Here is a 23,535-nt window from a genome sequence, read left to right as displayed (position 1 = left end):
TACCTGAGCCTGCCCCAATGAGGACAGATGTGATCACCTGGGCTGTCCTCATGAGGGTAGCCCTAATATTATACCTTGGCTAGATTCAGAGAGCAAAAATGTGAATGTCTAAGGTGTCCCTGACAAGGTCTACTATGAACGCCTAGGCTGGCTCCCGTAAGGATGGCTGTGAGTACTTGAGCAGGGCACAATAAGATGGCTATGAACACTTGGACTTGCCCCGAAAAGGACCACTATAAACACCTGGGCTGGGCCCAGTGAAAATGACTAGAAACCCTGGAATTGGGTCAGCTGAGGACGACTGTGAATGCTTAGGCTGGACCCAGTTAAGAGCTGGGAACTTCTGGCTTGGGAATAATGAGGATATCTATGAAAACCTGGACTTTGCCCAGAGAGGATGGTCATGAAAGCCTGGGCTGACCCCTAGCAGAAGGGCTTGGAACACATTGGATGGCCTCTATGAGGGTGGCCAGTAATACCTTGGCTAGCCCCGATTACCACAGTTGTGAACAAATTGACTAGTTCTGATGAGGATGACTCTGAATATCGAGGCTGCTGCCAATGTGGATGGCTGTGACCACGTAGGCTGGCCTTAATGAAGACCACTGTGAACACCTGTAAAGGCCCAGATGCGAACAGCTATGAACACCTGGGCTGCTCCCAATGAAGCTAGCTTTGAACAGCTGGGCTGGGCCAAGTGTAGACAGTAGTGGAAACCTGATTTGGCTCAGATGAAGATGGCTATGAGCACCTTGCCAGGCCCAGTGAGAGTGACTATATAATACCTTGGCTGGTACCAATTATGATTGTGAACACCTTGGCTGCCACCAGTGAGGATAGCTGTGAACACCTCAGCTGACGTCATGTGGATGGCTGTGACCACCTAACCTGGCCCTCGTGAGGACCTCTTTGAAAACTTAAACTTGATTCATTAAGGCCAGCTGGAAACACCTGGGCAGGTCCTCAGGTAAATGGGTCTGAACAGTTGGACTCTCCCCAGTGAGGACCACTATAAACAACTGTGCCAGGACTATTAAGGAAGACGATTAACACCTGAACTGGGAACAGATGATGGCAGCGAACACTTGTCCTGATGAGGACAGCTGTGGTGAGCACCGAGGCAAGGCACAATGAGAACAGCTGTTAACGCCTGGTCTTGGAGCCTGTGAGCATGACAGTGAACACTTAGCCCTGGAGAGGATGGCTGTAATCATCGAAGCTTGGCCCACTGAGGACAGCAGTCCACGTTTAGGCTGGCCGCAGTAAAGACAGCTGTTAACGCCTGGGCTAGGTCCCCATGAGGAGGACTGTCAATAGCTGGCCTGGCTCAGAGGAGGATGGCCGTGAGGACCTGTGTTGGCTCCACTGAGGACAGCTGTGAACACCTGTGCTTAGCCCAGTGAGGCTCGCTCTGATCACCTGGGCTGGCCATTGTTAGAACAGCTGCGATCACCAAAACTGGGCTGAAGATGGTTGAGAACACCTCAGCAGAGCTGATGAGGATGGCTATAAATACCGGGTTTTGCCCAGTGAGGATGGCTGTGAGTAACTGGGCTGGCCCTGATTAGGACGGAGTGAAGACCTGGGCTGGGCCCAATGGGAACAGCATTGAACACCTGGGCTGACCTTGATGTGGTCGGCTGTGCACACCTTGGCTGGGTCCAGTGAGGACAGCTATTGACACCTAAGCAGGGCCTCCATGAGGACAATGATGAACACCTAGATCAGGACAACTGAGGATAGCTGTGAACATCTGGGCTGAAGGCAATGTGGACAACTTTTAACACCTGGGCTGGTCCCAGTGAAGGTAACTTTGAACACCTGGGCTGGCCTCAGTGAGGATGGCCCTGATGAACACCTGGGCTGCCTCCCATGAAGATGGCTAGGATCACCCGGGTTGTGCCCTGGGCTTGTCTGACCCCTAGTCTGTGTTGGGCTGGAACCTTCTCTAGAGGCTCCCAGCTCTCTTCCCTTCACCTTCCACCCCAGGAGACCCTCAGGCCTTTTTTGTGCTCACTCCTTAAGCTCCCCTTGGACTCTGCTACAGAGGCTTGGCTTGGCTGCCTTGCGAAGGTGGAGACACATCTGATTCAGTCACTGCAGGGGGTGCCCCATGTGGCAACTGCTCCGCTGGGGCTGTTTGGGGCCCAGGACCCTCAGAGCAGAAGACTGGGCTTGTGTGCAGAAGGCAGCCTTGGGGTGCTGACTCCCCCAGTGCCCAGTTTCTGACAAAACTTAGCCATGCCCTGACACCTACCCACCCACGTCAGAGGGTTCTGTGACTTCTAAGGGTGTCAGAGGCAGGTCCTGGTCATGGTTCCACATGAGTGTGAGAGGAGATTTCTGGGTCTCCATTTTTTGGCACAGAATGGGGAGAGGGATGTCTGTGTTCGCCAGTGGGTGGCTCAGGTGGCGTCTTGGGGGAAGAAGCCTCCAGGAAAAGAGGACTATGCAAAGACGGTGCCATCCAGGCCACCTGTCCTGGCTGGTGGCTCAGGAGGAGAGGTGACTGAAGAGTCCCTGCACCCCACATTGGTCCCCCCTGCTCTACATTTTGGGAAGAAGGAATTTGTCTGGGACTCACGCTGCACTGTCAAGATCATGACAGTTGTCCTCATTGGACACCAAGGAGGTAGCTGCCCTTGGCATTTATTGAGTGTCCAGTGTATGCACTAGGCTGTCCACGCATCTTCAGAAGCCAGCGTTTTCTTGATGGTTTGACAGAGAGGTGCTTAAACTGAGGGCACTAAAAATGGGACAGGCTGTCAGATTTTCCAGATGGAGCGACTGACTTGTTAGTGAAGTTGGGCTGTGGGGCCATGAGTTGAGGCAGTCGGCTCTCTAAATGAGGCTCCTGTGGACCACTCAGTCCAGCCTGCCCTAGGCCTTTGCTCCTCACTGGCTCAGTGCTGGGTATCAGGCCATGATAGGATGGGCAATCTGATGCCTCGGTGTGCCCCTTTTCTTTCATGTTTTAGACACAACTGTGCTGTATGAATGCTCCAATAGACATCATAAGACTGACAGAATGGAAGCTTTGTGACATCAAGGTACCAAATTGTAAACACCAGGCAAGGGTTGAGTCCCACACCCCTAAACTTAAGGAATAAACTGTTCTGACTGCCACAGGGTTTTCTTTTTCTTTAGCAGCTAAATAAGCACCGTTAAAACCATGATAGCTCAGCACCAGACACTGACTAACTGGCCCCTAACCCGTGTTCTAGCAGCCATAACTACAGCTCTGATGGGACAGGAGATTGTTTTTAGTAACGTTCTTGTATGAAGAGACTACCCACCACGGACTGGCTGTGGCCAGTTGATAGAGGCTGTGCACTTGTGTGCCTTGTGTCCCGAAAAGACCTTTTGAGGTAGAGAGCCTAATTGTAATACATTTAAACACTGTCTTTACCTCAAAGCGACCATGGGTCATATGTTACATGCATGTTTGGTCTGTACATGTGCATCAGGACCACTGTCATGAATATTCATAGCTCCTCCTGTAACCTGCCGAAAGTTTCTATTTAGCCAGATTATCCAGAGTAAAGCTCCTGCCCCGACTCCCTTCCATGTGCTGTGCCAGGCTCTTCCCTTGGTGGGAGACATGCTTCCCAGCCTGTGGGATGGCCCCTTTGTGGGCCGTGTGTAACCTTTTATAAGAAATAAAGTTTCTTGCTGAGCAGAAGCTCTTTAGTTCAATTAGGTCCAATACCAAGCCTCAGCAACACATGATTTACCCACATAGCAAGCCTTCACTTAAACTTGTGAATCTAAAGTAGAGGGAAAAAGCCCCCTCTCCATTTCCAAATTCATACATCATGTGATTGTTTAAGTTAACAGAGTGGATGAAACGGTTTGTTCATAGAGCAACATTTCAGGTCTAAACTACCTTTTGTTACCTGTTATCCTGTAACACTGGTTAGTTTCCCTGAATGTTTGTATGTACTTGTCAGTCAACTTACAGTGGCTGTTGCAGAAGTAAAACCCACAGTTATCTTACCCTTGGCCTGTGCCATAAAATGACAGGCCCTTTTTCACATATTTGAGAGGTATTTTGGGATTTTTAAACTGGAATATGCATGTGGCTTTTAAAACATGTTTGCAGTTTTCATGCTATTCTCCTTTTGAGAAGTGGAGTCTGTGCTCTCACTCACTGGTTAACCAGACTTGACACTAGTGCTTACTTTTCACTGGCAGATGATGTCGAAGTGATGTTGTGTAACTTCTAAAATTATGTTAAAAATGCCATGAGCATCTGCCTGCTTCACTTGGGACACGCGCCAGTGTCTGAGTGTCCCGAGACTGCCTGCTGCTGGGAAGTCTGGTAAGTTCTCCAGCCAAGCCCAAGTTCCTCTGTGGACCTGAGCATGACGTCACGTCCAGATGATCAATCCCCTGTTGTGGATTCCATCCCAGTCCGTGAGACTTCTCTGCAGTCTCCAGGCATCAACATGCACCAATAAGCTATCTTTTCTGTGTTTTGCCTGAATTCCTGTCCCTGTGAAGCATTAGCAAATTGAAATGTTTGTTTTCTACCAGCATTTGGGGTATTAGTTTTTTGTTTAAAAAAAATCACAGTAAAGACATCAGGAATAACACACTTGCAGGTCATTCACTAGGTACAGAAGAATGCACACTGAAATCTGGACTTGTCTTTCCCTCTTCTGCAGCCTACCAGCTTCTGCGTCTGGAAGTAACAACAATGAAGTTTCTGCACATCTTTCTAGATTTATTAATTGAACGATCATGTAGCACTGACACCAAGACAAAACTTTGTAAAAGGGCTTTGACTGTCAATGTAAAAGACTCATTTATTTTCATATACTGTGAACACTCAGGTGGCAGCAGGAAGGAAAGCCTTATGCTCATTCTTTTGTATTCTTCCTAATATATTCTGTTTTTAAAAATTTCCTTCCCATTTTGGCATTAAGAGATATAAATCTGTTGTCTAGATTTTTAATTAAGTTTTCTCTCTCACACACACAAAAGTGTATATTTATAAATGCACACCCCATTTTTCTATTCAGTTGTTGATAATTAAAATTCTCTATTTTCACAGGTATGTTCCTTCCCAAATCCTGTTAACCATCCCCTCAGTGAGATAATCTCTGAAAAAAAATTTCAGTATTGGCCGTGCATGGTGGCTCACACCTGTAATCCCAGCACTTTGGGAGGCTGAGGTGGGTAGATCACGAGGTCAGGAGTTCAAGACCAGCCTGACCAACATGGTGAAACCCCATCTCTACTAAAAATACAAAAATTAGCCAGATGTGGTGGCACACACCTGTAAACCCAGCTAATCAGGAAGCTGAGGCAGAAGAATCGCTTGAACCCAGGAGGTGGAGGTTGCAGTGAACTGAGATCGCACCATTGCACTCCAGCCTGGGTGACAGAGTGAGACTCTATCTCAAAAAAAAAAAAAAAAAAAAAAAAAAAAAAAAAAAAAAAGTATATCAATGCAGGTTTTTTTTTTTTAACCTAATCTATGACCCATTTGATTTAATAATTTTTAAAACATATGATGAATCAACACTGATGGAAATTTATACTGCATTATTTTACATCTATTTTTTTTTTCTTTGAGACAGTCTTGTACTGTTGCCCAGGCTGGAGTGCAGGGGCGGGATCTCTGTTCACAGAAACCTTCGCCTTCTGGGTTCAAGCTGTTCTCCTGCCTCAGCCTCTGAAATAGCTGGGATTACAGGTACTTGCCACCACACCCAGCTAAATTGTGTGTGTGTGTGTGTGTGTGTGTGTGTGTGTGTATGTGTGTGTTTATTTTTAGTAGAGATGAGGTTTCCCAATGTTGGCCAGCCTGGTCTCGAACTCCCGACCTCAGGTGATCTGCCTGCCTTGGCCTTTCAAAGTTCTGGGATTACAGGTGTGAGCCACCATGCTTAGCCTCATTTCATATCATAATGGGTAGCCTCATATCATATCAACCTTTTTAAAAAAAAATTACAATTCTCATTTTCCAAAAATTTTATTTCTATTATGTTTTGGGAGTTTTTCAATTGCCTTCAAAGTGCTAATTCCCATGGCCAGAGCATAGGAATGTGTGTGATCAGGTGTTCACTGATGAACCAGAATGCATATTTGATCCTGGAGTTTGAGGTTATCAGAACTCTCCATTTAGAAAAGCATTCTTTATATATTTTCAAACAACCCATGCTGAACACACAGTGCCAATTTCTTATTCATCTGTCAATGAATATCCTGCCATATATATATACGTATATATACATATACGTATATATATATATATATATATATATGTATGTATATGTCAGAGAAATCTCTAGATAAACTTGAGATTCAGAAATCAGTATGCAAACTTAGTTGCACACAGAGAAAAAAGAAGGTGTTATATATGTAGTAGAAAAGCTTTTATACAATTACTAAGAATTACATTATCAGAGATTAACTTTAAAACTGAACTTATACATTTTAAATTTAATTTGGAGCTAGTTTAAAATTGTTGAACCTAGGACTGTGGTGACTCAAGAATAGTAGAAATGGGTAGGAATGACATTTCATATCAAACATGGAATCTCCCCTTATTCTCAGTGAATTAGGTTTTCCTCTCTTCACCCTGAAATTTTCACCATCAAATATATATTGGGAGGCAGATCTTTTTTTTCCTTTAATGTTTATTTCATACACACAGAATAATGTTGTGGGTCTGGGATTCAGTTTTGAAATGAAACATGCAGTCCAAGTGACCCCCCTGTCCATGTGAAAATGGTCTGGTCTAGATCAAGCAGTTGCGCCCCTTATTGTGACATGTATGTTTGCAAAAATTCTATGGTGATCTGTTGCTAAGGTGATCTGATGATGTAGGTCTTGCCTTTGATTTCAGGTGCTATTCTGGCAATCAAAGGTTGGCAGGTAAAAGCAACTTGGAAATTTTCTCTGGCTCGCAAGATGGGGAATGTTTCTAACTGTTGTCTCAGAGGTATGTATGTTCATTTCTGTCTCCTGACTGTAATTTCTTTAGGTGGGCCAGTTTTCCTGTATGTTAAATGTCATTCTGATTTTTAAAAATTTCCCCAATTCCTATTTGTCTACAGGTTTATAAATATGTTTTAGAGTTTTATTACTCAGTTTATATTTTTGATTCTATCAAGATATTTTATATATATTTTTCTCTAGGAATAAGTACTGTTTCCCATGCCATTTTTTTTTTTTTTTTGGTACACATGCTTCCATAGAGTAGATAGAGAAGACACACAATAACACCGCCTTCATCAGGATCTTGATACCAAATACAGTATGAGACATTCCATGAAACACCAAAGTCTTCTGAATACAGATGTCAAAATCTGAAAACAAATATTAGAGCAGTTTAAAATAGGAGATATTTAGAAAATACAAATAAATTTCATGATGGGAAACACTTTTGCCTAATTTAGAAGTTTTGAGGAATTCTTTTAATTTAAAAATTTTTTTAAAGATAAATCCAATCAAAAGGACATAAAAAGTTAAGAAATAGGAAACATTATTAGAAGTCATGTAAGATTTATGAGAATTTTACCTTGCAGTGAAAACTGCCTGGCATTAGATAAATTGGTTCATAAGGTCTTATTAAAATTAGCTATAATATTAAAAATACACTAATGCAAAACTAAACTTTTAGTTAAAAAACTATTCTTAAGACAATAATTTGTTCTCAATGAGATTACAAGAGGTAATAATTTTTCATTCTCAAATCTGTTTCTTTTTAAAACTTCTCAGATTTATGCCTCAGAATTTCAACTTGTACCACATCCCTTTATAGATGTTTTACAGGTCACATATCATTGCCTTCTGTTTCTCTTCCCCTTGAAAACCTTGATCTTTTTACTTGGCTAGGATAACTGTCTTCTTCAAAGTTTCAGCAGCAGCTTTAACTTCCTTCCTCCACCCCACAGCCTTTTTGATAACTATGAATTGTTTCCTATGAACAGAAAACATCTCATGCTGATAGTAAGAGCCATGTATCTTTCTGTTGAAGCTGCTAAATTTTCTGTTTACATTCCTCTAATGTCAACCCATGGCTGAACACTATGTCTAAATAAGTTTGAGTACTCTTTTCATCATGTGTGACTTCTACATTATTTCAATATATTTTCTTGAGACACTGCCTACTCTCAGGCAGTCCTTAGTCCAGGCTGCTCAGATCGTTGTGCAGAACAATAGCCAGTGAGACATTGGGGGTTAAATATTTAATTCACTAAATCACTGAAAAACCAACTTGGGTGGCCACATTTTCAGTTAATTCCCATTAACTGCTTGTGCAAGGTTGGTTAGTTGAAAGGAAGTTGATTCTTGGCACAGCCATTAGGTGGCAATTGGTTTGGAATGTCCTGAGATCTGAACTAGCTTGAGAGCCAAGCAGAACTTGGTACCTTGGGGTGGTCAGTTGGTTATGGAGGGGTGCTCACTGCCAGGCAGCTGATGGTTCTGGGCCCTGGGTAGGATGAACAGACATTTAAATTTGTTCCTCAGAAAGGTTTGTTTGCAGAAAAGTGCCATATTTTAGCCCAGGAGTTAAAACCTAGAGACAGGAGTTTTGTTTAATGACTTGAGCTCTTCTCTGGACTCAGCCACCTCTTCTAGGACATCAGCCTTCCTGAAGAGTCCTTGGTGCAGAAGGATTGGGAAGGGGAGTGGAAAGAGCTCCAGGTTCAGGGTCCAGGCCATGATTTAGAGGCCTTAGTTGTTCAGGAATCTCTGTCCCGAGAAAACCAACCAAATACTTGTCCCAGATCTATCTTTCATCAGTGTCATGACTCTACACAGGTCGCTTCCAATCTCTTTATTTTACTTCCTTAAACTGTCAGCTCTGGGTGGCAGTTCCCCAAGTGCCTGCTCTATATTTACCAATACCAAGGGCTTGGCTTATTCTTCCAGACATAAAATAGTTGAACACTTTATGGCACTTAGAAAGCACTCACCTTCTTAAGGCTTTATGTCCATGTCACTATTTTTACCCTTTTAGCATAACATAGGCCATTACCAAGATTTCCCCATGCAGACCAGGGAGTGGAGGCACAAAGGGGTCTATAGAATTTCCTCAGGTTTGAGCAGCTTCTCAAAAGGCCTTGAGCTCAGATCTTATGTACCAGACCCTATGCTCTTGGTCACTCCAATATACTACCTTTCTGTAATGTCTCATCTCAATACAGGTAATGCTTGTACAGTTATATGTGCAGCTTCTCTGATCTTCTGCAGCAAGATATCAACAACTGTCTTCATTTTAATTCCTTTCTTAGCATGTTCCATTGAGGAACAGGGAATGGATCCTGGGTTCACCGGAAAATCCACTGTCTGCTGCCACAGCCCTAAGAAGAGAATCCTTCGTCACTGGCCTCCCATCCGTTTACGCCGTAGAGTTGCATCAATGGAAGGTATTGTGGAAATTCATTCAATTCATTCGTGATATGATTTCTAGATTCTTCAGTGTCTCATGTTTAAGAAAATTATAAAATTGCTATGCTATATTCTTTATGTCATGTGTGCAAATTTAAATGTATTAAGATAATCACTAGTCTGGGCCCAGTGGCTCATGCTTATAATCCTAGCACTTTGGGAGGCTGAGGAGGGTGGATCATGAAGTCAGGAGTTCGAGACCAGCCTGGCTGATAAGGTGAAACCTTGTCTCTACTAAAAATACAAGAAAAAAAAAAAAATCTAGCTGGGTGTGGTTGTGTATGCCTGTATTCCCAGCTGCTCGAAAGGCTTAGGCAGAAGAATCGCTTGAACCCAGGAAGCCTCTTCCCGAGTTCCAGTGAGCCTAGATCATGCCACTGAACTGCAGGCTGGGCGACAGAGCAAGACTCAGTTTTAAAAAAAAAAAAGAAAAAAAAAAGACACTTACTAGTACTACAGCTACAGGAATAAAAGTGCATTTCCATTCCAGGACTGGATTTCCTTTTAATAGTAAAGCACATCTCAGTGCAACTTGTAGACATTTTGCTGATTGTTAAACATCAAGTAAAAAGGACCTTTTCCTGAGACAGTGTTGCCAGGTATTTTAATTGATGGATGTCAGTTCAAACTGTTTTGAATTAACCTAAAAATGAGAGAAGTAGTACAGGAAATTTCCATATACTCACCTTCCTCAGTTTTCTTTTGTGATCACATCTTAAGTGAATGTGATAACACTTGTTACAATGTTACAGCTGAACCAATAGTTATACATTCTTACTAACGGAACTCCAGAGTTAGCATCTACTTTCACTCCGTGTTGTCCTGTCTGTGGGTTTTGACAATCTCATGATGTCATTTATCTCCCTGACAAAATAGTTTTATGTCCTAAACATGACCTGTGCTGCACCTATTAATGCCTGTCTTCTGAGGACTCCTGACAACCATGGATGCTAAGTTTCTGTTCTTAACCTATCTCCTTGACAGACACCAGCCCCCTGTCCCCAACACCCAAGGTTGCCTAAGGGATTTTTTTTGGTGGAACCAACATATGGACAGTCTGTGTTTCCTAGATCACTAGAGGAAAAGTTTGGTTTCTACCAGTATTTGGGGGTATTAGGGGTGTGTGTGTGTGTTTGAGATGGAGTCTCACTCTATCGCCCAGGCTGGAGTGCAGTGGTGTGATCTTGGCTCACTGCAACCTCCTCCTCCCAGGTTTAAGCAGTTATCTCTCTTAGCTTCCCGAGTAGCTGGTATTACAGGAGTGTGCCACCATGCCTGACTAATTTGTTGTTGTTGTTGTTTTGTTTTGTTTCATTTTGTTTTTGAGATGGAGTCTCTCTTTGTTGCCAGGCTGGAGTGCAGTGGCCCAATCTCGGCTCACTGCAACCTCTGCCTCCCAGGTTTAAATGATTCTCCTGCCTCACCCTCCTGAGTAGCTGGGACTACAGGATTCTGCCACCAAGCCCCACTAATTTTTGCATTTTTAATAGAGATGAAGTTTCACCATGTTGGCCAGGATGGCCCTTGATCTCCCGACCTCGTGATCCGCCCACCTTGGCCTCCCAAAGTGCTGGGATTACAGGCATGAGCCACCACGCCTGGCCTTTTTTTGTATTTTTGGTAGAGATGTGGTTTTACCATCTTGGCCAGGCTGGTCTTGAACTCTGACCTCATGATCCACCTGTCTTAGCCTCCCAAATTGCTCAGATTTCAGGCACCCACCACCACTCCCGGAAAACCTTTTGTATTTTGAGTAGAAACGGAGTTTAACTATATTGGCCAGGCTGGTCTCGATCTCCTGACATTGTGATCTACCAACCTTGGCCTCCCAAAGTGCTGGGATTACAGGCCTGAGCCACTGTGCCTGGCGTTTTTTTGTTTGTTTGTTTTTTGGTTTTTGGTTTTTTTTGACTTCCATAGACTAGATACTGAAGAAACCACTGAAACACCAACTTGGGTGCCACATTTTCAGTTAATTCCCATTAATTGCTTATTCAGTTGAAGGAAAGTTTATTCTTGGCACGGCCATCAGGTGGTATTTTGTTTGGAATATCCTAAGTTCTGAACTGGCTTGAGAGTCAAGCAGAATTCAGTCCCTTTGTGTGGTCAGTTGATCATGGAGGGGTGCTCATTGCCAGACAGCTGATGGTTCTAGGCTCTGGATGAACAGACATTTGAATTTGTTCCCCGAAAAGGCTTTGTTTGTAGGACAGTGCCGTATTTTAGCCTAGGAGTTAAAACCAAGAAACAGGAGTTTTGCTTAAAGAGTTGAGCTCTTCTCTGGACTCAGCCACCTCTTCCAGGACATTAGCCTTCCTGAAGAGCCCTTTGTGCTGGAGAATTCAGAAAGGGTGTGGTAAATGCTCCAGGTTCAGGGTCCAGGTTGTGATTTAGAGGCCTCAGGTGTTCAGGGATCTCTGTCCCCAGAAAACAAACCAAATACTTGTCCAAAATCTATCATTCATCAGTGTCGTGACTCAAGGCAGGTTGCTTCAAATCTCTTTATTTCACTTTCTTGAACTGTCAACTCTGGGTGGCAGCTCCTGCTCTGCCCATCTCTCTGGGCTGATGTGGACATCACAGGAAAGAACATAAATTTTTCACAATTTCTAAAACATGGACCCATGTCAAGAATGAAGAGAATTTTACCCTCCACTGTCCTGGAGTCCCCCAGGTGCCTTCTCTGTGTTTACCACTATCAAGGGCTTGGCTTATTCTTCCAGACACAAAATAGTTGAGCACTTTATGGCACTTAGAAAGCACTCACCTTCTTAAGGCTTTATGTCAACATCACTATTTTTACCCTTTTAACATAACATAGGCCATTATCAACATTTCCCCATTCAGACCAGGGAGTGGAGGCACAAAGGGGTCTATAGGACTTCCTCAGTTTTGAGCAGCTTCTCAAAAGGCCTTGAGCTCAGATCTTATGTACCGGACCCTATGCTCTTGGTCACTCCAATATACTACCTTTCTGTAATGTCTCATCTCAGTACAGGTATTTGCCTGCAGTTATAAGTGAAACCCGCAGTGCAAGTTCTTTCTGAAGCACAACTCAGATTCAGGGGGCTTTGCTCTGCAGAAGATGAACAATGGGATTAAACATTTAAGCTGTGAATAAGTAAATGCTCATTTATTTGATCTTCTGCAGCAAGATATCAACAGCTATCTTTATTTAAATTCATTTCCCAGCATGTTCCATCCACGATGGGAGAGTGGATCCAGGGATCAGTGAAGAATCCACTATCCGTCACTGCAAGCCTAAGAAGGGAATTTTCTGTTGCTGGCTTCCCTGGTGTATGCGCCCTAGAGTTGCACCAATGGAAGGTATAATGGAAATTCAGTCACTCAGTTCATTCATGATACGATTTCTAGATTCTTCAGTGTCTCTCATTTCAGACAATTATAAAATTGCTACACTATATTCTTTATTTTATGTGTGCAAATTTACATGTATCAAGTCAATAACTAGTGCTACAACTACAGGAGTAAAGGTGTATTTTTTTTATTTCTGATTTGGGTTTACTTTTAATAATAAAGAACACCTGAGTTCAACTTGTAGACATTTTGCTGATTGTTAAACATTAAGTAAAAAGAATGTTTTTCTGAGACAATGTTGCCAGGTTTGTAAAATAATGGATATCACTTGAAACTGTTTTGAATTAACCTAAAAATGGAGGAAGTGGTACATAAAATTTCCATATACTCACCTTCCTCAGGTTCGTTTTTGTGATGACATCTTATGTGAGTGTGATAACACTTGTGACAATGACTATACCAATAGTGATACATTCTTATTAGTAATAGTCTAGGATTAGCATCAAGGTTCGTTCTGTGTTGCCTGGTCTATGGGTTCTGACAAACTCACAATGTGCTTTGTTACCCTGGCAGAATAATTTCACATCCTAAGCATAACCAATGCTGTACCTATTAATTCCTGTCTTTTTTCCTTATGATTCCTGAAAACCATGGATGATTTTACTGCCTGCATAGGTTTCCTTTTCCAGAATTTTATAGAGGTGGAATCATAGAGTATGTACCTCCTCATGACTAACTTACTTTACTTAGCAATATACATGTAAGATCTTGTATATCTTTTTGAAACTTAACAGCTTAAAATTTGTTGTCAGTGAATAATATCTTACTGGGTTTGTCGAACAGTGTCAGTTGGTTCATTTACCTCCTGAAGACCATCTCAGCTGCTCCTTCCAATCTGGACAATTATGAATAAAGCTGCCCACATTCTTGGGCACATTTTATGATGAACATAATTTTTAAATTCAGCTGTGTAAATATGTAGAATTTTGATCACTTGCTGGTAAGACTATATTTTCCATTGTGAGAGTTAGGTAGAATTCAACCGTAAAATTGTATGGGCATGTTTTCTTAAAGGTATTACTTAGCGATTTAATTCTGTAATAAATCGAAGCCTACCCAGACTATCTATCTCTCCTTTGGGTGGTTATGGTAGTTGCTTCCTTTGAAGGCATTTGTCCATTTCATCTAAGCTAGAAAATCTGTGGGCATAGAGCAGGCATCCCCAAACTTTTTACACAGAGGGCCAGTTCACTGTCCCTCAGACCATTGGAGGGCCGCCACATACTGTGCTCCTCTCACTGACCATCAGTGAAAGAGGTGCCCCTTCCTGAAGTGCGGCGGGGGGGCCAGATAAATGGCCTCAGGGGGCCCCATGTGGCCCGCGGGCTGTAGTTTGGGGACGCCTGGCGAAGACACTTGAAACTCGCCAGTGGCCTGCTTGGTTCTCTTCCAAGGGTACTGCGCTTCCTGTCAATCCTTCTGTAAACGTTTTTAATAAAGTTTCACTCCTACACTAAAAAAAATTGCAGGCATAGATTTGTTGAATTTATTCTGTTGTTATTTTCTTAATGTTCATGGGATCATCAGGAATATTAGTTATATTATTTGTAAATTGTGTCGTCTGTCTTTTCTTTGTGATTAGCCTGGCTGGAAGTTTACCAATTATATTGATCTTTTCTAAGAAGCACCTTTTGGTTTTGTGTTCTTTTTAAATTAATTCTATTACATTGATTTCTGCAACTACTGCTATATTTTGGGGGAGGGGGGTTGTCTGGTTTACATTACACTACACTTTTTTCTCTAGTTTCCTAAGGTGGAAAGTCAGACATCTGGATATGGATTATTTTTAGTTTACTGCACAGAATTGTGAATGGCACTAATGCCACTGAAGTGTGCACTTGATTATCAAAATAATAAATATTATGTATTTTGGCCACAATAATGATTTTAAAGCCAATAAAATGGATGATAAGTGCAGGAGGAACATATGTAGATCCAGGAAAGATGAATGACATAACATTTCAAGAACAAAAAAAAATGGACATTTACCAGGCCTCAAAATGCACAGGGGGATGATGGGACACTGTCCTGGAATCACCAGCGCATTTGTGTGTCGCCCTGTGTGAACACTGCCTACTTCACAGTGGTGAGGGGGCCAGAGAACCAGGCCCTGATCTGTGGCTTTCCTGATGGTCTTATTTGCCTTCCCTCTTCACCAAGAATGGTGTCCCAGTGGCAGCCAAGTTTCTGTTCTTAACCTACCTCCTTCACACACACCGGCCCCCTGTCCCCAACACCCCAGGTTGCCTAAGGGATTCCTTCAGTGGAACAGACATGCTGACAGTTACTCTGTGTTTCCTAGATCACAATAAGCAGGAGCCTTCATCTGAGGCTACCCCAGGCATTCACATGGTAAGTTCTTTTGTCTAAGATGGAAATTTTGTTACTCTTGCTTTTTAAAAATTTTATTTGATTTGACATATGAAAATCTTAACAAGTACATTATAGATGACTTACAGAATTTTTTAGTGGGAAAATGTGAGGGTTCATTACCAGGTAAGAAATGACCTCAGATGACATTCTTAGATAACACCTTCAGTTAGGAACTGTATGGCAGCAAGCATTTTTTTTTAGGGGAAATCATTCTTCTTAAATAATTGTAACTGTACAACCAAAACAGTCTTGAAACTTGCCTAAAAATCTTGTGCCTTTCCAGTATTATGTTGTAGGCTTTAATTTGCAGTCATTGCCTCAACCACTGTCTCCCATATGCTTTTCTTTTTTCCCCATATGCTTTTCTAATGCCAACAAGTAAAGAAAAGATCTATATGGTGAAACCCAATCTCTACTAAAAATAGAGAAATTAGCCAGGCATGGTGACCAGCAGCTCTCATCTCAACTACTGGGGAGGCTGAGGCACAGCAGGTTCACTCGAGCCCAGGAGTCAGAGGTTGCAGTGAGCCTAGTTTCTGACACTGCACTCCAGCGTGGGTGATAGAGTGAGACTCCATCTCAAGAAAAGAAAAGAAAAGAAAGAAAAACCCAATGCATACAGGACACAGCATGGTCTTAGCCTTACACTGTTTTTATTTATTCTCTAAATGCAGGTGGATACAGCCACACAGACAAGCAGTACGTATTCTGGGATCACCCTGATGCTAAGGAAAAATTCTAGTGTTGAGAAAGGTGACACTTCCTTGCCCCCTTTTTCTGGAGAGCCACTCTGTTTTGAATTTCCTGCCAGAAATGAGTTTCAAGCAGTTTTGCCTTAAAAATTGTAGAATCCAGTCAAGAAATGGGACCATCTACTCTAGTGCCTGGAAGGAACAGTGCATTTAGATAGAAGAGGGTGGTTGGTGTGCATCGGGGTTGGGAAGTATGGAGGATAGAGTCAATGCGGAGTGATTGTGACTGTCCCTGCGAGTTTGTGTGCTTTACCCAAGAAAACATGTTCTCATGTGCAAAGCACAACACAAAGATTAATATTCTAAAAACAAAACTTAATCACCACTCTATTTTTCCATAAATCAATCCATTCATTCTCCACCATAGCTGTAGCTGAAGGTGAGTTTAATATCCCCAGTCCTCATATGAAGATGATGTAGAGATGATTTTTTTTAAACTTTTGCTCACCTAAATGGAAATGGCAAAGATAAACTCGGGAATAGGTGGGAGATTGATGCTCTGGGCTGCTAGTTTGAAGTTATCACATGGCCCTGGTGTCACTTGTCAGAAGATCCTAGCATCTATGCGTGTTTGTGGAGGTATGTTGGCCTATAAAGATCTCAAGCACTGTGAATCACAGTAGAATGTTCTCAATGGTCAGGTGACCCAGAGTGTGAGTAGGTTCATTGTACAGTGGACTTTGGTGTGGTCATTAATATGAAACACACAGAGACAGCTGCCAGGTCATTGGTCTTAAGTGATGGGCTATTTCTTAGTTGCTGGTGAAAAAAGGAGAACACATAGGGACATATCCTGTTGTATTTAGTGACATCGTCATCATGAAAACTAGAAATGCTCTAATTCAATAGTACACATACCCAAGACACAGCACCCAACAAGATCTCAAGGAGAACTTTGGCTGTTAGCCTGATGCCAACCTCCTCTGCTGGATTCTACTGCACAGCTAGGTTAGAGGGGATCAGCGCCCCACCTGCTGCCACTCGTGAAGGGCTGTCCCAGTCCTGGAACCAGTGTGAGCATCAGCAGCAATGGACCCCATATCACGCCCAAGTGGTGATGAAAATAAAGGTAAAAACACAAATATCACCAGCTGAGTAGGGGTTATCTTTAAATGATAGGCTAATTGACTTACCAACTTTTGGCTTAACTTTTAAAACAAAGGGTTAATAAATACAATAGCAAATGTTGGCTAGAATTTGATATTCTATCTGAAACAAGGTAGTCCCTTATCAAGTACAAAATCTTTCAGATGGGGCAATAGCCAGAGCAGCACCATTTGTGGATTCTAGGAGAAAATGACCCTATAAGGGATGAAGAAAGGAGGGCAAAATAGCTTAGGTCAGATTAGAAAGGAAGAGCCCTGAGAAGCTACAGGGAAGCACAGCCTACCATGTGTGCTGTTCTGTGGCTATTTAATACTGTGGTGGTCTGGAGCTACAAACCCAAAGGCCCAGATTCCCTTTCTTTCTGCTCCTGCCCTTTCCCTCCTTCACCAACACTATGGCAGGCCGCTGAGTAGTTAATGAGCAACACCACCAAGGTGCTGATGGTCACTTTGCATCCTTCTAGGGACTGCTCTTCAGCAGGAAGACACTTCCGTGAACGCTGCAGAGGGCCAGGTAAAATGGGATATGCATGACCGGCCACAGGATGTGTCTGAGTGAAACAGTTGCTTTCTTGACTTTATCTTCTTGAATTGGAATCAGAGAATCTTATATAAGATGTGAGAATTTTACCGTATAAACTGTACGTGACTTACAGAATTTCTCTTGTTGGAGGAGTTTTGAGTGACAGTCCCTTCTTGACTGAGAATCGATTTAACAGTGGGAGAAAATGATAGCATCAACCACACACTGTGAGGTCGCAAGTTTTTGCTTTACCTCGTCTGTTTTCTTTTGCAACAAAAATCACTTAATGGCCAAGCAATGTTGTTGGAAGGAAACATCAGCCAAAAAAACCTTGTCCTTAGCATGAGTCGGTTTGCCCTGTTCTTTTTGGTTTCATTGGTTCAACACCGGTTTCCATCTTGTTTTTTAATGTCACCAAGTGCAGGCAAGTCAGGACACAGCATGGTCTGATGCTCACAGCAATTTATTTTCTGTCATTACAGGAAGCTGCAGGACTGCAGCAAGCAGGTAAGTATTGGGGAACCAATGTCATACTGATGAGTAATCCAGAAGATGAGGAATGTGGCAGTGTCTCACTGGCTTTCCTGTAGACAGGCAGCCTGAGTTGAGCTTCCTGTTGTAAATGAGGACTTAGACAGTGATGGGAGAAATGATTTTTCCAGATAAGACACGATGGCCACATTCTGCAGTCCCTGTGAGCAACTGCATTCTCTGAAGGTGGGGTGGGATCTTGTCCGTGGGGATGGCCCACATCTTTGTGAATTCATGTGGTGCCATGGTCACTGTGTCTTGGAGTGTGTGTGTTGGTTTCTGTACATACACATCCCCAGATTTGCTAGTGTTCACATTCTCCACAGGGATTCTCATCACTGTTGCAGTCTTAGTATAGGTACAGGAAAAAATCAACTTGTAAGCTTATGATGTGTGCACTTGATTGCATGCAAAGGACACTTTAATTAACCTAAAAGAAATTCTGTCAACAACAAGGCTGATTCCAAAGGCATACCAAAAGAACAGAGCTGTGTCAGGATCTCTGCCAATTTTATTTTTTTCATTCACGATTCCCTACTCTATTTGGTTTTCAAATAAACCTCACCTGTTTACAGGCCTTCCTATTTCCTCCTGGCATTGCAGTGGCTCACTCTAGCCATTTCCATTCTTCACAGGCCTTTTATACCAAAGCCCTCAGAATCAATCATCCGTGGCCCATCTTGAGCAGGGAGAGTGGGCTGGGACTCCTTTCTGTGCATTTAGACCCCGGTACAGCCTCATGCTGTGGCCAGTTCTGTTGGGAAAGTGATAAGGCAGGAGCCTGAAGGCAGGGTTAGGTTGAAATCACAACAGCGTTCTTCACTGGGGCCTGATACTGCCCAGCAGCTAATGTGGCCCAGAATAGATAGTGCCCAGGTCATGCAGAGTTTGGGCCTTTTTTCCCTCAGCCTAGTCATGGTTGCTGTGTGCTCAGCTCAGAAACACAGCAATGAGAAGAGAACAAAGGAGTCTTCCCAGGGGCAGGGTGAGCAGAGTCACAGCCAGAGCACCACGACCTGTGGATTGCGGGTGGAAATGACTTTGAATGCGATGAAGAAGGGATGGCAAGATGGCTAAGGTCAGCTTAGAAAGGAGTAGACCTGAGAAGCTGCAGGGAAAAATAGCCTGCCCAGTGTCATGTGCTGTGTTTGCGATGGACTCTTTCATGTGGTGGTGGCCTGGAGCTACAGACCCAAAGGCCCTGATTCCTGTTTCTGCTCCTGTCCTTTTCCTGCCACCCTCCTCCTACCCCACATCATGGCATGCCCCTGAATTGCTAATGAGCAACAACATCAAGGTGCTGACGGTCGCTTTTTATCCTCCTAGGGCCTGCTCTTCAGCAGGAAGACACTTCTGGGGATGCTGCAGAGGACCAGGTATAATGGGATATGAATGTTGGGCCAGATATTGTGTCTGAGTGAAACACTTGCTTGCTTGACTTTATCTTCTCGAATTAGGATCAGAGAATCTTATATAAGATAGGAGGATTTTACCATATAAATTGTAGATGACTTACAGAATTTCCTTGGTTGGGGGAGTTTTGAGCGAGAGTCTCTTCTTGACTGAGACTTGATTTAAGAGAGTGGGAGAAAATTACAGCATCAACCACACACTGTGTGGTCTCAAGTCTTTTGCCTTAGCAAGTCTGTTTTCTTTTTGGGACAAAAATCACTTAATGGCCAAGAAACATGGTTGGAAGGAAACATCGTCCAAGAAAAACTTGTCTTTAGCATGAGTCGGTGTGCTCTGTTCTTATTTTGGATTTCTCTGATTGAACACTGGTTTCCGTCTAGTGTTTTAATGTCACCAAGTGCAGGAAAGTCAGGACACAGCATGGTCTGATGCTCACAGCAATTTATTTTCTGTCATTACAGGAAGGTGTGGGACTGCAGCAAGCGGGTAAGTATCGGGGAACTAATGTCATACTGATGAGTAATCCAGAAGATGAGGAATGTGGCACTGTCTCACTGGTTTTCCTGTAGACAGGCAGACTGAGTTGAGCTTCCTGTTGTGAATGACGAATTAGGCAGCGATGGGAGAATTGATTTTTCCAGATAAGGAACAACGGCCACATTCTGCAGTCCCTGGGAGCAACTGCATTCTCTGCAGGTGGAGTGGGATCCTGTGCACGGGGCTGGCCCAGGTTTTGAGAATTCATGCGGTGCCATGGTCACTGTGTCTCGGAGTGTGTGTGCTGGTTTCCATATATACATATCCCCAGATTTCCTAGTGTTCACATTCTCCACAGGGATTTTCATCACCATCGTAGTCTTACTATCAGCAAGGAAAAAACTTGTAAGCTTACAATGTATGCAGTTGATTGCATGCAAAGGATACTTTAATTAACCCAAAAGAAGTTCCATCAACACCCAGGCCAATTCTCAAGGTGAACCAAAAGAACAGAACTGTGTCAGGGTCTCTGCTAACTGTATTTTTTTCATTTACTAATCCCTGCTGTGCTTGGTTTTCAAATAAACCTCACGTGTTTATAGGCCTTCCTATTTCCTCCTGGCATTGCAATGGCTCACTCTAGCCATTTCTGTTCTTCACAATCCTTTTCTACCAAAGCCCTCGGAATTGATCATCCGTAGCTCATCTTGAGTAGGGAACATGGGCCAGGGCTCCTTTCTCTGCATTTAGACCCTGGTACAGCCTCATGCTATGGCCAGTTCTGGTGGGAAACTCAGAACAGAGGAGCCTGCAGTCAGGGTTAGGGTGAAATCACCCCAACTTTCTTCACTGAGGCCTCATACTCCCCATCAGCTAATGTGGCCCAGAATAGATTGTGCCGAGGTCTTGTGGAGTTCCGGCATTTTCCACCTCAGCCGAGTTGTGGTTCCTGTGTTGTCAGCACAGAAACACAGCAGCGTGAGAGGAGAACCACGTGGTGTGCACTGGGTATGAGAGGCCGGGTGAGCACTTGCCATCCTAGTAAGATGAAGGGTGGGCATGCATTTCAGGTGGGGCAAAACAAATATGGCTGTGGAACTGCAGAGGCTCTGTGAGGTCCCCGTTGAACCCACTCTTGACAAAGGTTCTTGTTTACCTCTGAAGGCGCTTGGAAAAACCAGTCAAAGCAGTGGGTTTTCTTTAAATATGAATATCAACTGAGCCAAAGTATAGCTTGAGTTCTTTTCTTGGAGTATACATTTGGTGGAAACTTATTGTATATAAATCGACTTTGATGGTTGTATGGGTGTCAGTACCTATCCTACATTTTAAAACACTGAGGCTTCTGTGATTGTAAAATGTTTTACGTTAACCTCAGAAGCCATCTCCTCATAACCCAATTCCCCTAGTCCTCTTTAATCTCTAGAATATTCTTTGCTGTTTTTTTTTTGTTGTTGTTGTTGTTGTTGTTATTGTTGTTTGGTACACAGTGGGCTTTCTGCTGTGAGTGATTAAAGCTTGAGATCAGAGTTAGCAACATTATGGCTCTAAAAATTCATAGACAGCTGCGCAGGTTGCTCTATGAGAGAGAGAGCAGACTACGGCCTTGGCCTGGGTCTGCCAAGAAAAATGATTTAGAGAAATAGAAGGAAGGCGTGAGGGCAGCAAAGCCATGAAGGTGGAGGGGAAACAAAGGTGCAACATTAGGAGGGTGAGTTCTACACCATCACCTGAGCACAGCCGGAATGTTCAAACCTCATCTGAAGGCGGAGGTGAGATCCGACTTCATGGCGGGCCTGAATGGTGGGCATCTTCCTAAAAGCCTCAAAAGAGGAGCTACTTTGTTTCTTGTCTTCTCCATGTTTCTGTGTGTTGATGCAGGGGCACCACCAGAAATTACTGAGACAGTGAAATGGAGTGAGTTTATGAAATGTTCAACTTAGCCCAGAAATCAACGATCAGCAGGGGTGAACTTGAGGGTTAGGCCAGACACTTTAGGGTAGTTGCCCGGCTTGATCTCCCTGTGGTGACAAAGAATAACTTCTGGCAGTCACCTGACAGGTGGTCCTTGTGTAGCTAGATTCTTCTGCACAGCTGGGTTAGAGAGGATCAGTGTCCCACCTTCTGCCCCTCACGAAAGGCTGTCCTAGTCCTGGAACCAGTGTGAGTATGATCAGCAACGGACCTCATGTAACACACATGAGTTGATGGAAATAAAGAGTGGAAAGACAAATATTACATGCTAAGTAGGGGTTTTCTTCAAATGATAGGATCGTTGAATATTTTCATATTTTGTTTTAACTTTTTAATAAGGATTAATAAATATATCACTGTTATCTCTTAAAAATTGTTAGAAAGTATAAATAAATAAATAAATACCATAGCATATGTTGGCCAGAATGTCGTATTGCCTCTGAATCAAGGTTGTTCCTTATCAAGTACAAAACGTTAGAGATGGAGTCATAGCCAGAGTCACACTACTTGTGAATTGTGGGAGGAAATGACTTTGGAAGAAATGAATAAGGGAGGGCAAGATGGCTCAGTTCAGATTAGAAAGGAGGAGCCCTGAGAAGCTGCTGGGAAACATCACCTGCCCTGGGTGGTGTGCCATGTTTGAGATGGACTATTTCACATTGTGGTGGCCTGGAGCTACAAACCCAAAGGCTCTGATTCCCTTTCTTTTCTGCTCTTGTCCTTTCCCTGTGACCCTCCTTCTTCACCCACATCATGGCATGCCCCTGAATTGTTTTTTTTTTTTTTTTGAGACAGAGTTTCACTCTTGTTACCCAGGCTGGAGTGCAATGGCGCAATCTCGGCTCACCGCAACCTCTGCCTCCTGGGTTCAGTCAATTCTCCTGCCTCAGCCTCCTGAGTAGCTGGGATTACAGGCACACACCACCATGCCCAGCTAATTTTTTGTATTTTTAGTAGAGACGGGGTTTCACCATGTTGACCAGGATGGTCTCGATCTCTTGACCTCATGATCCACCTGCCTCGGCCTCCCAAAGTGCTGGGATAACAGTCTTGAGCCACTGCGCCCGGCCCCCTGAATTGTTAATGAGCAACACCATCAAGGAGCTGATGGTCACTTTGCATCCTTGTAGGGCCTGCTGTTCAGCAGGAAGAACCTTCTGGGGACTCTGCAGAGAACCAGGTAAAATGGGATATGAATCTAAGGGGTCTCAGTGAAACAGTTACTTTCTTGACTTTGTCTTCGAGAATTAGGATCAGAAAATCTTATATAAGATATGAGATTTTTGCCATATAAATGGCAGAAGATTTACAGAATTTCCTTGGTTAGGGGAGTTTTGAGCGACAGTCTCTTCTTGACAGAGACTCGATTTAAGACAGTGAGAGAAAATGACAGCATGAACCACACACTGTGTGGTCACAAGCTTTTTGCCTTAGTAAGTCCGTTTTCTTTTTGGGACAAAAATCACTTAATGGCCAAGCAATATTGTTGGAAAGAAACATCGTCCAAGAAACCTTGTCTTCAGCATGAGTCGGTGTGCTCTGTTCTTTTGGGTTTCTTTGACTGCAGAAAACTCAGGACACAGCATGGTCTGATGCTCAT

General features: G+C 43.3%; 1 protein-coding gene and 1 long non-coding RNA gene across 2 annotated transcripts in view; both read left to right on the top strand.

Moving 5' to 3' along the window:
• The window catches only part of LOC141582188 (uncharacterized), a 31,721-nt gene extending 14,145 nt beyond the window's left edge, over positions 1–17,576 (top strand). Inside the window, exons 3-8 of the mRNA XM_074389761.1 lie at positions 6,857–6,952; positions 9,252–9,386; positions 12,601–12,735; positions 15,089–15,138; positions 15,834–15,858; positions 17,482–17,576. Of these exons, the coding sequence (XP_074245862.1) occupies positions 6,857–6,952; positions 9,252–9,386; positions 12,601–12,735; positions 15,089–15,138; positions 15,834–15,858; positions 17,482–17,576 (536 nt within the window). The remainder of the gene's footprint in view (positions 1–6,856; positions 6,953–9,251; positions 9,387–12,600; positions 12,736–15,088; positions 15,139–15,833; positions 15,859–17,481) is intronic.
• Positions 17,577–17,990: 414 nt separating this feature from the next.
• On the top strand, positions 17,991–23,116 carry LOC141582283 (uncharacterized). The gene is made up of 4 exons (XR_012515118.1): positions 17,991–18,047; positions 19,398–19,447; positions 19,946–19,970; positions 23,066–23,116. It is a non-coding gene; the product is annotated as an uncharacterized LOC141582283 (long non-coding RNA).
• Positions 23,117–23,535: the final 419 nt, after the last annotated feature.

The sequence above is a fragment of the Saimiri boliviensis genome, chromosome 19, assembly GCF_048565385.1.
Source record: "Saimiri boliviensis isolate mSaiBol1 chromosome 19, mSaiBol1.pri, whole genome shotgun sequence".
Classification (NCBI taxonomy): Eukaryota; Metazoa; Chordata; class Mammalia; order Primates; family Cebidae; genus Saimiri; species Saimiri boliviensis.
Note: the sequence above shows the minus strand (reverse complement) of the source record. Positions and strands in the feature narration are given on the sequence as shown.